Source organism: Balaenoptera borealis, assembly GCF_965194805.1.
Source record: "Balaenoptera borealis genome assembly, chromosome: 12".
NCBI lineage: Eukaryota > Metazoa > Chordata > Mammalia > Artiodactyla > Balaenopteridae > Balaenoptera > Balaenoptera borealis.
In genome coordinates, this window is record NC_138869.1 from 95,379,985 (window position 1) to 95,395,805 (window position 15,821).

Consider the following 15,821-nt stretch of genomic DNA (forward strand, 5'->3'; position numbering starts at 1 on the left):
AAGGGGGGTTTGAGAAACAGAACCTACGGGCCGACCAGAGGGATTCAACTGTGAATTAGAGACGACTCGAGAAGGGCGGAGGCTTTGGAATTTCCTGGCGGTCCAGTGGTTAAGACTCTGTGCTTCCACTGAAGGGGGCACGGGTTCCATCCCTGGTCTGGGAACTAAGAGTCGTGCGTACAACGCGGCCAAAAAAAAAAAAAAAAAGAGTGGGGAGGCTTAAGGAGTGGTATAACGAGAATGAAGCTAGTGAAAAAAGAGGCCATTATGACCGAAGAGAAAACAGCTGTGTAAGAAAGGAATCGGTGAACGCCCTCCTTCCTGGCTCAGCAGCAAGCAGCCACACCATACAAGCACTGACACCAATTTAGTTAGAAGTGTGAAATAACCAGGGTGGGCTAAACCTGTAACCTGATAGGAAGTCGAGAGATAATGTCTAACTTCTTAAATCAGAAGACAACAATATAAAAATCTTAAAGCATGAAGTAAATTCCAGAAGAAACAGGAGAAAGAGTTAAAAATGGCTGCTCGGGGAGCTTGAGGAGGATGCTGTCAGGGTACCTGCTGCTTGTTGCCGTAAGACTTCTGACGGTATTTGATGTTGCTTTTAAGCTCTGGACATAGATCACTTTAATTAAAAGCAAGTGATCAAAATGAAAGCAATCGGGGTCGGCGTCCCCGTACACACCTCGCCAGCAAAAAAGATGGTTCCTTGTATTTCCTCAGCAAGGATGTCGTAGGCCTCACCACTGCCCCCTGTCTTCACGAAGCTGTATGCCATCTGGATCCAGGGGTCTGTGCTCCACCGGGTGACAAAATACTTCGTGGGATCTGGGACTTCCTGTGTCAAGTAGAAGGAATTGGAAAACGGGATCAAGAAGGGACTTAGACTTGATGCAACCCAACATATACAATTACAGTTCTTCCTCCATCTAGAAAGTGAGTTAATCCCTGTAGCATTCTGAGCCAGCAGTTCTCAGCATGACCCTCCAGCCCCCTTGCTGCTGTGCCCAGGCGCCCTCTCTGCGCATTTTCCTCTATCGCTGCCCCATCTCTCTGACCTTCCCCAGCACACACACATCTCCTCACTTTAACACTTTATCCTTCCGCCAGAGATGCTTTCTCCCACCCACCAGGGGCCGTCACCAACGGCTAAGAGTGCAGGCATTCCCCTTCCCATCGCCTGAAACGCGCTGGACCAGGGGAGGCAAGGGACGGGCAGGGTCTTAGGGCCTCTAACTGGAATTCTCAACAGGCTTCTCCACAAAGCAGCTACACAGGTTAGGTTTCACTCTACGTTTCAAATAATTTTCTAGGCTGACCTCTGCCAAGTGCCACCATGAAATAGATTTCTACCGAACCTGTGTTAAGTTCCAAATAACTGCTTTGAAAACAAATTTTTGAACAAAAGCCCCAAGCTAATGAGAACTACTGTGAGATAGAATCACATCATGTAAAATAAGCGATACCCCGAGGGTCCCCCTCTCTTGAATGTATGTAACATGTGAGGCATTTTCATTTCTTTGTACTTCTGCTCCTTTATTTGAAAAAGTTACATGTCACGCCATTTATACATCTCCAGAGATTGTGAGATTTAGTAAATTGGCAAATAGAAAGTACCTTGAGCTTCTTGGAGAAAAGGGAGAGAAGAGACTCGCTGTGGGGTACAGAAAATTCTGGACAATGTCCCTTTGATTGGAAAACTGTCGTCAAAGCTTGCTAGGGTTTGGGTAAATACAGAATCTGTGGAAAATGCTGAGCCTTTTACCTCCTTAGGAAAGAATGGGGGTGTGCATGATGTGAGACAAAAGGAAGGAAGACAACCATGTAAAAGGAGGAATGGGGTACTATTATGGGCTGCACTGTGTCCCCCCAAAATTCAGATGATGAAACCCTAACCCCCAGTACCTCAGAACGTGACTGTATTTGACATGGGGCCTTTGACGAGGTAATTAAGTCAAAATGGGATCATTAGGGTGGACCTTAATCCAGTGTGACAGGTGTCCTTCTCAGAAGAGAGGATTAGAACACAGACAACAGACAGAGCCGCGCCCATGTGAGGACACAGGGGGAAGGCAGCCATCTGTGAGCCAAGGAGAGAGGCCTCAGGAGAAACCAACCCCTTGATCTGGCGACACCTTGATCTTGGACTTCTAGCCTCCAGAATTGTGAGAAAATAAATTTCTGTTGCTTGAACTATCCGGTTTGTGGCATTTTGTTATGGCGGCCTGAGCAAACTAATCCAGGTACTTAAGTGGAAAGTTGGATACTGAAAGAAATAAGAAGAATGTGGTCCACTGCCTCAAGCCCCTTCATTTCTGGTATTGATGGATTAGCTTTGGGTTCAAACCACTCCGAAGAGTGAAGTTAGCAGCAAGCGTGTCTTTCTCTTTTTTTTTTTTTAACATCTTTATTGGAGTATAATTGCTTTACAATGTTGAGTTAGTTTCTGCTGTATAACAAAGTGAATCAGCATACGTATATCCCCATGTCCCCTCCCTCTTGCGTCTCCCTTCCACCCCTCTAGGTGGTCACAAAGCACCGAGCTGATCTCCCTGTGCTATGCGGCTAGTCTTTCTCTTTTCAAAGAGGGGTGTCTGACCTGCTCCTTGAAGAGCTCGCGCAGGGTGGCCATGCACTGTTGCAGCACCTGCTTGTCCTCCAGGCTCCTGACGGCCGCCACCGCCTCCCCCGCGATCACCGACATCAACACGCTGTGCTGCTTCTGGACACGTGATGGGAAAAGCACTTTACACTTTGGACTTCGGGCACCAAAGTCTCTAGACGCACAGTTCCAAACAGAGAAGGACCTCATTCTCACATCAAATGTTATCATTTCCTACTGTCCTGTAGCCTCCTTTCCATCACCCAGGCCACACATACTCATTATTCATTTACGCATTTTATTGTTCCCTGCTGGAAAAACTCCGGAAGTCATGTAAGTATCAAATTCCGGGTTCTCTTGGCTTTTCCCTTCTAAGAACTTATTTTAGAAGAAGTAGAATGACATTGAGAAAGGAAGTCTGCCGATCAAATAATGGGAAAAAACCTTCTCAAACAGTAAGGACATTTTGCCCTTGGCTCCCACGTGGAACCTTTGAAGATAAAGTGTCTTGGAACAAAGAGGCAGGAGGAAAAACAACTGTGATTCTTTGGCAGGACATCACCACAACCGTCACTTGCAAGCCCCAGGTATGTCCTCTCCTCGTCTTCCTTCCCCCACCAATCACATCTACTGACTCCCAGACCCGCCCTCACCTGCGCCAGTCATATCCCACCCCTCACCAGGGCTCCCTGGTGGACTCTTGGGGAGTACATTTCAAGTACCACTCGTTACTGTGCTGACACCAATTCTCCCTAAAAGGAATCCTTCCATCAGCCTGAAATAACACATTTCCACAGCAACAAATTTATTTCCCAGGGAGCAATATTAGTACTTTAAGAAAATATGGCAGATATTGGGGCTCCTTTCCTACAGGAAAATGTCCCATCCAAGTGTCCCCCCAGAATATAAACAGACATCTGGAGTGTCTACAATGTCCACTAGTTCCTGGGCTTGACACACAAGTAGTTACCAAACCAAATTCTAAACTGTAATAAGGGAATTCAAACCACATTCCACCAATGATTTTACCTGGGGATCCATGTCATAGAACACGGCAAAAAGCCCTCGCTTGCTGGCACTAGGAGGAACGTGACCAAAAAAGTCAGCCCCTTGAACTTTACTGTCCCAAAATCTATAGGGAAATTGCAAGGCAATCTGGAAAGCGAGCAAGAGAAAGGTGGTTAACAGCTTCTTGAAATCAAAAGTACAGCAATCTCTAAGAAGCCACCTATAGCTCTTAAATACTTCAATTAAAAAAAAAAAAAAGATGTTCAAAAAACTCAAACATTTCTAAATACTCCCTTTCCATTCTCCTACCTCCTTTGTTCTCTTTGTGACCATCTGGCTTTTTATGCCATTCAGTCCTGTACTCCCACAGATAATGGTGGGAACCACTGACAACCTCTAGGCTAATCAGAAGATGCAGAGCATCCCTGAGACCTGGTCTTGAACCTTACGTCCATGAGATAAATTCTTACTAATCATAGGTCTGCTGGTATCTACTGTAGCGCTGAGAGATTCTGCTAAAGGATCTTTTCAAGGCAAAGGAAGTATAAAGCACTCTCGTCACTGGGGCTAATTAGTGCAGGGTAGACATGGAAAGCAGAAAAAAAAAAAAAAGAATTGCTTATTTATATACCCAGTTCAAATTCTGAATAACAAGAGTCATTCTCCTAAAATCAAAACTCACAGACCTTAGCCAGCTCTCCTCTTTTTGTTTTGTTAATATCCTTTTATATTCTTCATGAACAATTACTCAAAGGACATCTTCGAATTTGATTTGGATTCAAAAATTACCTGCTACTTCCCAATATCAGAAGTTAAGGAACCCCTGTCATCTGATACTCATCTCTTTAGTTCTGAGGCTTAAGTAATTCAGTTACCTTTTCAATGATACCTGCACCTAAGCTGTTGATAGCCTTCATCTTCTTGTCTGACAACGGTGGATTAAACTGAAGGGAACCTTTCTGCAGTAAGGCCAGGGGCACAGTGACTAACACCTGTGGGAAATAATGAACAGTTAACATACAAACAGCAACTGAATCTGATACTCAGTGGGTTCATTTCCAGGAAAAAATGCCTAAAGAACTGCTCCCCCTTTTTATTGCCAGTCATGAGATTATCAACATCCTATGTTGTTACACTGGTAAGAAGAATAACTGCCATGTACAGTTGTGCAGGCTGTTTACTGCACAAGAGTGGACTGGCTGAGCAGAAGCAACATTCATATGGAGGAATCTGCATTAAGGTTTTTTTTTTTTTTTTAAAGATTTATTTATTGATTTATTGATTGATTGATTGCTGTGTTGGGTCTTCGTTTCCGTGCTAGGGCTTTCTCTAGTTGCGGCAATCGGGGGCCACTCTTTATCGCGGTGCACAGGCTTCTCACTATCGTGGCCTCTCTTGTTGCGGAGCACAGGCTCCAGACGCGCAGGCTCAGTAGTTGTGGCTCACAGGCCCAGTTGCTCCGCGGCATGTGGGATCTTCCCAGACCAGGGCTCAAACCCGTGTCCCCTGCATTGGCAGGCAGATTCTCAACCACTGCGCCACCAGGGAAGCCTTGCATTAAGGTTTTGATGCATTAATAACCCTGGGTAAGAAGAGTCAGCAGATCTCAATCCTGAAAAGCAATGCTGTAAGAGGAAATAGTCCTAAATACAGAGTCAGGAGAACTAGATTTTGTGTATCATTCCTGACACTTTCTAATGTGTGGCCAAGGTAATACCTGCCCTACTAACCTTAAAGGATTGGGGACATGCTTAAAACTAAAACTCTTACAATATACATCATTATGCTTCATAAATGGTAAAGCACATCACAAACATTAGGGATTATTATAAGCATGTAAAGCCACATACCTACTTTTTAAAAGGAGGAAGCAATTTATGGCAGGTTTTCAACTAGTTTACAGAATCATTTAGAGCCTCCAAGAACAACTCACAAAACCAGACCATCAAAGAGAGCTGCTGTCTCTCCATACAATCAAGAAATTTCTGGTGAAGTAACTGCTGAACAATCATCGACAGGAAGACACTAGAACTCACCAAAAAAGATACCCCATAGCCAAAGACAGAGGAGAAGCCGCAGTGAGATGGTAGGAGGGGTGCAATCACAAAAAAATCAAAGCCCATAACTGCTGGGTGGGTGACTCACAGACTGGAGAACACTTATACCACAGAAGTCCACCCACTGGAGTGAAGGTTCTAAGCCCCATGTCAGGTTTCCCAACCTGGGGGTCCAGCAATGGGAGGAGGAATTTCTAGAGAATCAGACTTTGAGGGGTAGCAGCATTTGACTGCAGGACTTCAACAGGACTGCGGGAAACAGAGACTCCACTCTTGGAGGGCACACACAAAGTAGTGTGTGCATCGGGACCCAGGGGAAGGAGCAGTGACCCCATAGGAGAGACTGAGCCAGACCTACCTGCTAGTGTTGGAGGGTCTCCTGCAGAGGCGGGGGGTGGCTGTGGCTCACTGTGAGGACAAGGACACTGGCAGCGGAAGTTCTGGGAAGTACTCCTTGGCGGGAGTCCTCCCAGAGTCCACCATTAGCCCCACCAAAGAGCCAGGTAGGCTCCAGTGCTGGGTCGCCTCAGGCCAAACAACCAACAGGGAGGGAACCCAGCCCCACCCATCAGCAGACAAGCAGATTAAAGTTTTACTGAGCTCTGCTCACCAGAGCAACACCCAGCTCTTCCCACCCCCAGTCCCTCCCATCAGGAAGCTTGCACAAGCCTCTTAGATAGCCTAATCCACCACAGGGCAGACAGCAGAAGCAAGAAGAACTATAATCCTGCAGCCTGTGGAACAAAAACCACATTCACAGACAGATAGACAAGATGAAAAGGCAGAGGGCTATGTACCAGATGAAGGAACAAGATAAACCCCCAGAAAAACAACTAAATGAAGTGGAGATAGGCAACCTTCCAGAAAAAGAATTCAGAATAATGACAGTGAAGATGATCCAGGACCTCGGAAAAAGAATGGAGGCAAAGATCGAGAAGATGCACGAAATGTTTAACAAAGACCTAGAAGAATTAAAGAACAAACACCTAGAAGAATTAAAGAACAAACAGAGATGAACAATACAATAACTGAAATGAAAAATACACTAGAAGGAATCAATAGCAGCATAACTGAGGCAGAAGAATGGATAAGTGACCTGGAAGACAGAATGGTGGAATAAACAGCCGTGGAACAGAATAAAGAAAAAAGAATGAAAAGAAATGAAGACAGCCTAAGAGGCCTCTGGGACAACATTAAATGCAACAACATGCACATTATAGGGGTCCCAGAAGGAGAAGAGAGAGAGAAAGGACCCGAGAAAATATTTGAACAGATTATAGTCAAAAATTTCCCTAACATGGGAAAGGAAATAGCCACCCAAGTCCAGGAAGCACAGAGAGTCCCAGGCAGGATAAACCTAAGGAGAAACACGCCAAGACACATAGTAATCAAACTGACAAAAATTAAAGACACGGAAAAATTATTGAAAGCGACAAGGTAAAAATGACAAATGACATACAAGGGAACTCGCATAAGGTTAACAGCTGATTTCTCAGCAGAAACTCTACAAGCCAGAAGAGAGTGGCATGATATATTTAAAGTGATGAAAGGGAAGAACCTACAACCAAGATTACTCTACCTGGCAAGGATCTCATTCAGATTTGACGGAGAAATCAAAAGCTTTACAGACAAGCAAAAGCTAAGAGAATTCAGCACCACCAAACCAGCTCTACAACAAATGCTAAAGGAACTTCTCTAAGTGGGAAACACAAGAGAAGAAAAGGACCTACAAAAACAAACCTGAAACAATTAAGAAAATGGTAATAGGAACATACATACTGATAATTACTTTAAATGTGAATGGATTAAATGCTCCAACCAAAAGACACAGGCTTGCTGAATGGATACAAAAACAAGACCCATCTGTATGCTGTCTGCAAGAGACCCACTTCAGACCTAGGGACACATACAGACTGAAAGTGAGGGGATGGAAACAGAATTCCACGCAAATGGAAATCAAAAGAAAGCTGGAGTAGCAATTCTCATATCAGACAAAATAGACTTTAAAATAAAGACTGTTACAAGAGACAAAGAAGGACACTACATAATGATCAAGGGATCAATCCAAGAGGAAGATATAACAATTGTAAATATTTATGCACCCACCATAGGAGCACCTCAATACATAAGGCAACTGCTAACAGCTATAAAAGAGGAAACTGACAGTCACACAGTAATAGTGGGGGACTTTAACACCTCACTTACACCAATGGACAGATCATCCAGACAGAAAATTAATAAGGAAACACAAGCTTTAAATGACACAACAGACCAGATAGATTTAATTGATATTTATAGGACATTCCACCCCAAAACAGCAGATTACACTTTCTTCTCAAGTGCACACAGAACATTCTCCAGGATACATCATATCCTGGGTCACAAATCAAGCCTCGGTAAATTTAAGAAAATTGAAATCATATCAAGCAACTTTTCCAACCACAACGCTATGAGATTAGAAGTCAATTACAGGGAGAAAAATGTAAAAAACACAAACACATGGAGGTTAAACAATACGTTACTAAATAACCAAGAGATCACTGAAGAAATCAAAGAGGAAATAAAAAAATACCTAGAGACAAATGACAATGAAAACACGATGATCCAAAACCTATGGAATGCAGCAAAAGCAGTTCTAAGAGGGAAGTTTATAGCAATACAATCTTACCTCAAGAAACAAGAAACATCTCAAATAAACAACCTAACCTTACACCTAAAGGAACTAGAGAAAGAAGAACAAACAAAACCCAAAGTCAGTAGAAGGAAAGAAATCATAAAGATCAGATAAAAAATAAATGAAATAGGGGGCTTCCCTGGTGGCGCAGTGGTTGAGAATCTGCCTGCTAATGCAGGGGACACAGGTTCGAGCCCTGGTCTGGGAAGATCCCACATGCCGCGGAGCAACTAGGCCCGTGAGCCACAACTACTGAGCCTGCGCGTCTGGAGCCTGTGCTCCGCAACAAGAGAGGCCACGATAGTGAGAGGCCCGCACACCGCGATGAAGAGTGGCCCCCACTTGCCGCAACTGGAGAAAGCCCTAGCACAGAAACGAAGACCCAACATAGTAATCAATCAATCAATCAATAAATAAATCGTTAAAAAAATAAATAAATAAATAAATGAAATAGAAACAAAGAAAACAATAGCAAAGATCAATAAAACTAAAAGCTGGTTCTTTGAGAAGATAAACAAAATTGATAAACCTTTAGCCAGACTCATCAAGAAAAAGAGGGAGAGGACTCAAATCAATAAAATTAGAAATGAAAAAGGAGACGTTACAACGGACACCACAGAAATACAAAGCATCATAAGAGACTACTACAAGCAACTCTATGCCAATAAAATGGACAACCCAGAAGAAATGGACAAATTCTTAGGAAGGTATAACCTTCCAAGACTGAACCAGGAAGAAATAGAAAATATGAACAGATCAATCACAAGCACTGAAACTGAAACTGTGATTAAAAATATTCAAACAAACAAAAGTCCAGGACCAGATGGCTTCAAAGGTGAATTCTATCAAACATTCTGAGAAGAGCTAACACCCATCCTTCTCAAACTCTTTCTAAAAAATTGCAGAGGAAGGAACACTCCCAAACTCATTCTATGAGGCCACCATCACCCTGATACCAAAACCAGACAAAGATACTACCAAAAAAGAAAATTACAGACCAATTATCACTGATGAATATAGATTGAAAAATCCTCAACAAAATACTAGCAAACAGAATCCAACAACACATTAAAAGGATCATACACCATGATCAAGTGGGATTTATCCCAAGGATGCAAGGATTCTTCAGTATATGCAAATCAATCAATATGATACACGATATTAACAAACTGAAGAATAAAAAACATATGATCATCTCCATAGATGCAGGAAAAGCTTTTGACAAAATTCAACACCTATTTATGATAAAAACTCTCCAGAAAGTGGGCACAGAGGGAACCTACCTCAACATAATAAAGGCCATATACGACAAACCCACAGCAAACATCATTTTCAATGGTGAAAAACTGAAAGCATTTCCTCTAAGATCAGGAACAAGACAAGGATGTCCACTCTCACCACTACTATTCAACATAGTTTTGGAAGTCCTAGCCACGGCAATCAGAGAAGAACAAGAAGTAAAAGGAATACAAACTGGACAAGAAGAAGTAAAACTGTCACTGTTTGCAGATAGAATCCCATTCACCATTGCAACAAAAAGAATAAAATACCTAGGAATAAACCTACCTAAGGAGGTAAAAGACCTGTATGCAGAAACCTACCTAAGGAGGTAAAAGACCTGTATGCAGAAAACTATAAGACACTGATGAAAGAAATCAAAGATGACACAAACAGATGGAGAGATATACCATGTTCTTGGATTGGAAGAAACAATATTGTGAAAATGACTATACTACCCAAAGCGGTCTACAGATTCAATGCAATCCCTATCAAATTACCAATGGCATTTATTACAGAGCTAGAACAAAAAATCTTAAAATTTGTAGGAGACACAAAAGACCCCGAATAGCCAAAGCAGTCTTGAGGGAAAAAAACACAGCTGGAGGAATCAGACTCCCTGACTTCAGACTATAGTACAAAGCTACAGTAATCAAGACAATATGGTACTGGCACAAAAACAGAAATATAGAATGGAATGGAACAGGATAGAAAGCCCAGAGATAAACCCACACACCTATGGTCAACTAATCTATGACAAAGGAGGCAAGGATATACAGTGGAGAAAAGACAGTCTCTTCAATAAGTGGTGCTGGGAAAACTGGACACCTACATGTAAAAGAATGAACTTAGAACACTCCCTAACACCATACACTAAAATAAACTCAAAATGGATTAGAGAACTAAGTGTAAGACTGGACACTATAAAACTCTCAGAGGAAAACATAGGAAGAACACTCTTTGACATAAATCACAGCAAGATCTTTTTTGATCCACCTCCTAGGGTAATGGAAATAAAAACAAAAATCAACAAATGGGACCTAATGAAACTTCAAAGCTTTTGCACAGCAAAGGAGACTATAAACAAGAAGAAAAGACAACCCTCAAAATGGGAGAAAGTATTTGCAAACGAATTAACGGACAAAGGATTAATCTCCAAAATATATAAACAGCTCATGCAGCTCAATATTAAAAAAACAGACAATCCAATCAGAAAATGGGCAGAAGACCTAAACAGACATTTCTCCAAAGAACACATACAGATGGCCAAGAAGCACATGAAAAGCTGCTCAACATCATTAATTATTAGAGACATGCAAATCAAAACTACAATGAGGTATCACCTCACACCAGTTAGTATGGGCATCATCAGAAAATCTACAAACAACAAATGCTGGAGAGGGTGTGGAGAAAAGGGGACCCTCTTGCACCGTTGGTGGGAATGTAAATTGATACAGCCACTATGGAGAACAGTATGGAGGTTCCTTAAAAAACTAAAAGTAGAATTACCATACGACCCAGCAATCCCACTACTGGGCATATACCCTGAGAAAACCATAATTCAAAAAGAGTCATGTACCACAATGTTCATTGCAGCACTATTTACAATAGCCAGGTCATGGAAGCAACCTAAATGCCCATCGACAGATGAACGGATAAAGAAGATGTGGCACATATATACAATGTAATATTACTCAGCTATAAAAAGGAACAAAATTGGATCATTTGTAGAGACGTGGATGGACCTAGAGACTGTCCTACAGAGTGAAGTAAGTCAGAAAGAGAAAAACAAATATCATATATTAACGCATATATGTGTAATCTAGAAAAATGGTACAGATGAACCGGTTTGCAGGGCAGAAATAGAGACACAGATGTAGAGAACAAATGTATGGCCACCAAGGGGGGAAAGCGGCAGGGGGTGGGGGTGGTGGTGGGATAAATTGGGAGACTGGGATTGACATGTATACACTGATGTGTATAAAATAGATAACTAATATGAAAAAAAAAAAAAGAAATTTCTGGCTCCAGAACCATGTTACCACTGTCACAATCAGGAGCCATTACTACAGCTACCAGCTCCAGAAACATGCCACTTATCGAACAAGCTGCCACTTATCGAACAGCAAAAGGGATACCTCATGCCCTGGCTCTTGACTCCCAGGTAGTAAATGAGTGGATCCTGGGACTTCTAATGTTCTGGCTGTGGAAGAACCCAACACCTAGACCATTTTGCTTGGCAGCAAATGCAGCAGAAGTGAAGCAAAAGCCATACCACACCCCCCAAATCTCATGCGAGTGAGTACCTCTGACAGGCTGGACCCAATTCATATTTAGACCCTCAGCTGCAAGGGAGCCTGGGAAATGTGTGTGTGTATGTGTGTACTTTCCATCATCTGTAGTACAGGATAACACAGTTGGATGAGAAAGGAGCTGAACACCGAGGACCATATCCACTGCTACCCTCATCAAAGATGTCTATTGAAACCCCAACTCCAGGATCACAGGAAGTTCAGAGCTCTTCCTGTGATTTTGTCACTATTTTCTGCCACATGAAAATTTTATAAAATATAAAACATGTTCTCTCTCCTCAATGTGGTTATAGATAATAGCTACCATGCAACAAAAGAAAAAGAAAAAAAGGAACAATTACCCTCTTGGGTATATAAGACTGTAAGTAAATAAGATCTAGATGTTTTCTTAATGACAAAAAAAAAAAAGCTTTCAGAAACACACAAACTCAGGTAAACAAATAGGCAAAAGATATAAACATACCCTGGTAAGGAATTAAAGGTAGGTCTCAGTGGAAGCAGCCTAGACTGAATTACAGTTTGTTAAGTGTTTATCGGTGTATGCTGTTGGGTTGGAGATCTTTCACTTATAAGCTGGGGAAACTTTCAATTGAAACTTTGTGATCTGTGCTGACTACTAAAAATAAACATATTTGCTTTCCTCATTTCAGAGCAGGCTTTGAATCACAGCCTGAAACTATGTTCTAATTATTCTAAAGAGCCAGAATACAAAGGAAGAAAGCAAATATGCCTGGTCAGGGTCAGGCAGAGGGTGACCCAGCAGGGTAAGCACACCTAGCATGTTGTCCTGGATGCGAAGGGGCAAAGTCACAAAATACCAGAGGTTGAGCCATCAGCCGACTTCCAATTTTATAAGGTGATATTAAAAAAATTTTTTTACCACCAGGAAGAATATTAGATATTAGCCTGATTCTCACCTGGGGACTCACAGATAAGAACACTGTTGCCCAGTGGTTCTTAACTCTGGTCGCATGCTGGAATCACTTGGGAAGCTTTAAAAACACGACCAGACCAATTCAGCAAGAATCTCTGCAGGGTGGGGCTTGGCAACCTTTCTTTTTAAGCACCTCCCAGGTGATTCTAAGGTGCAGCCAGGATTGAGAACTACTGCTACTCCAAAGTCTATATGACCAATACTCACTATCCAGCTAGTAAATGGCAGGAATAATATGAGGAACCATCCCCCTGGACTCATACACTCTACCCCGTCTTTCCCATTTGACATGCAATCCTTCATTTCTGTATGAATATCAAGGACTGCGAAATATTTTTTTAGCTAGCTGAAAAGCGTAAAACACAGCTAGTTTAGGAACTAATGATGGTTCATCAACTACACTTTTTGGTAATCACTTCAGACATAACTAAATTTAAATAACTCTATGGGCTTTATTAATCCCCCTCCACCCCCAACACTTTATTTTCCAACACTACAGAAATCTCAGTGTGATTTCATATATTACATTACAGCACCTTTCACTGTCCGCCTACTAAAGCTGTTTACAAAAAATTCAAATGATATAAAAGTACTTCTGCCACTTTCAAGATAAAAATGCAGAGTGTTTTTGACCTGATTTAAAAAAAGTTTCCATGGTACAAAAACAAAAAACACCACCAACTTGGAAACCACTGAATTACACAAAGTAAAACAGGTTTTTAAAATGCAGGACTTCTCAGAGCCTTTAATGTGCTCTTATTTAACCCTAAACTTAGACTGTAGTATGTAATACTTTACAAACTAATTTGGTCAAAGTTTTCTTCTCTTGTCAACTCTCAGAACTAATGTACCACAGAACCCACTCTGAGAAACACTATTCAGAATTCCATCTGCCATGAATCGATATAGTGTTTGAATAATTAAATCTGATTTGCATATCCACACACAACAAGTAGAGATACAGAGCTCTCCAGATATCGGACAAGGCTCTGGGCAGATTGCCAAAGGCAAACTGCTTGGTGGAAAAGACTGGTCTCCCTTACTCCCAGGCCCCTGGCAGCACCTAGTGGAATCACAGCGCTTACCTTTTGTGCTGTACACTCTGTCCCATCTGTAGTGGTAACTTGCACTTCATCTCCAGAATAATCAATACTCTGTACCTGCTCAAGAAAAACAGTTATGAAAAACATAATGAGGGATGGAACCATATGATCCAGGATCCTTTCCAATTCTCTTATTATGGGAGTTTACATTTCCAAGGCTATAGGGAATCATTTCCTGGCATTCAGAGAACTAAACAGCAGTTATTTCTACTTCAGGGAACTCTCACTCAGCCCCTTGATTATTAATGAAAATGCATCTCAGCCACTATTGTTTCCAAACAGCAGCAGCTACCTAATCGACAAGGATAATGTGACTGATCATGGCATCAAAAGTATTTGCAGACACTGGCTGAACATCAAAGCAGGCACCTGTCTCCTGTGTAACCCACATGCCCCAAACTTCACATTCTCCAAACACCACCGAATCAGAGCCCCCCACCGCTGTGGATACTCACTGGAGATCTGAGCCGAATGTCCAGTCCCTCTGCCAGTTTTTCCAAGATGACAGAGTATCCGGGAGTGAGGAGGGTGTGGTCACCGGCAAACTGGGCAAAGAATTCATTGTGGTCCCAGGAGCGAGCAGACACCTGGGAAACATCAGGAGAGGTTGGGAAACAAGAGGTGGTGTAAACCCTGGAGCCTGCGCCTGAGGGACAAAAACAGGAGCCCCAGGGTGGGAAAGGCCACCTCAGGCCAGAGGGCAGAGGGCAAAAGAGAAAGGTGGTGGGGGTGGGGGGGGGGTGGGGGGGCGGCGAATAGATAAACCCAGGTGGACACCGCTGCCAGGGAAAGGAGATCTCTCAATAAAGCACAGGAAAGCTTACTTTAGAACAAAAGGTAGACATGATTTGGGCATGGGTACCACTCCCTGATAAAAATGAAAGGTGTATTATACATCAACAACCCTGGATAAGGAGAATTCCATGAGAGGAGAATTGCACTCAATCAACTCCATATATAAATATGCCACCTAGATGTCTTCAACATGGAAATTCCATAGACGCTGAAATGCAGCATGATTTTGGAAAAGTGTGATTCCAATTGCAAAGAATCACCAAATGGAAACATGAATTGTTGTCCCTGCCCGCCCCACCAAACAGGATTATTAAGTGAGGGGTCATCCACAGAACCGCTATGCAGTGTACAGCATATCCAAGTATCAAGATCACAGTTGGTGACATGAATTAGGCAAGTTTAAATTTATTTTAGCAAGATGAACAGATCCTAATTGTGAAGATGCTCTATTCTGGTTTCTTAGGAGCAGTGTTTTCAGCCCACAGTTGCACAGAAATGGCTTGAGGGCCCCCAAGGAGGGCAAGGGGGAAGGCAAGGAGGGCGGTGGACACTGGCTCTTGCCCCCTCCCTAACTCAGCCCAGCAGCCCTCCTGTATTCAGGTTTACGGACTGGGTGTCTTCACAGGCATTATTTGAAGAAAGGTTTCTCTTGCTTTAAAAAAAATTTTTTTTCAAAACCACTGTGGGGTTCATATACTCTAAAGTCCTGGTTTTTGATCTTTTAAGCAGCAGACCCATTGTTCCCCGTTTATCCAGACCATCCCAGGCTAAATATTTCAATATATAAAACACACACATACACAGAAACAAGCGTCTTCAAAGCCCACCTGATGGAGGTTGTTGCCACAGGCATATTCCAGGTTACTGAGATGGAACTGAAGGACCTGCTCTTCCAGCTCACTGAATTGGATTCCAGACTCCTTAATAAAAGCTTTGTAGATCTCCTCTATCTTTTCTGCAATGGGAATGGAGCAAAGCAGAAAAAAAAACTTTAACATTATTCTCGAATTCCTTATCTTTTGCGTTCCACCTCCTTCAACCTGCAAGGCCCCAAA

General features: G+C 42.4%; 1 protein-coding gene across 7 annotated transcripts in view; it reads right to left on the reverse strand.

Annotated features, from left to right (window-relative positions):
- Positions 1-15,821, reverse strand: part of KDM1B (lysine demethylase 1B) — a 54,889-nt gene that overhangs the window by 4,098 nt on the left and 34,970 nt on the right. For 6 of the 7 annotated variants that reach the window (XM_082346333.1, XM_082346334.1, XM_082346332.1 and 3 more), the window contains 7 exons: positions 15,594-15,721; positions 14,427-14,558; positions 13,954-14,028; positions 4,489-4,605; positions 3,635-3,760; positions 2,603-2,725; positions 689-841 (listed from right to left, as the gene is read on the reverse strand). In XM_082346333.1, coding sequence (XP_082202459.1) covers positions 689-841; positions 2,603-2,725; positions 3,635-3,760; positions 4,489-4,605; positions 13,954-14,028; positions 14,427-14,558; positions 15,594-15,721 — 854 coding nt within the window. The remainder of the gene's footprint in view (positions 1-688; positions 842-2,602; positions 2,726-3,634; positions 3,761-4,488; positions 4,606-13,953; positions 14,029-14,426; positions 14,559-15,593; positions 15,722-15,821) is intronic. The other variant, XM_082346335.1, reaches the window with a different exon arrangement.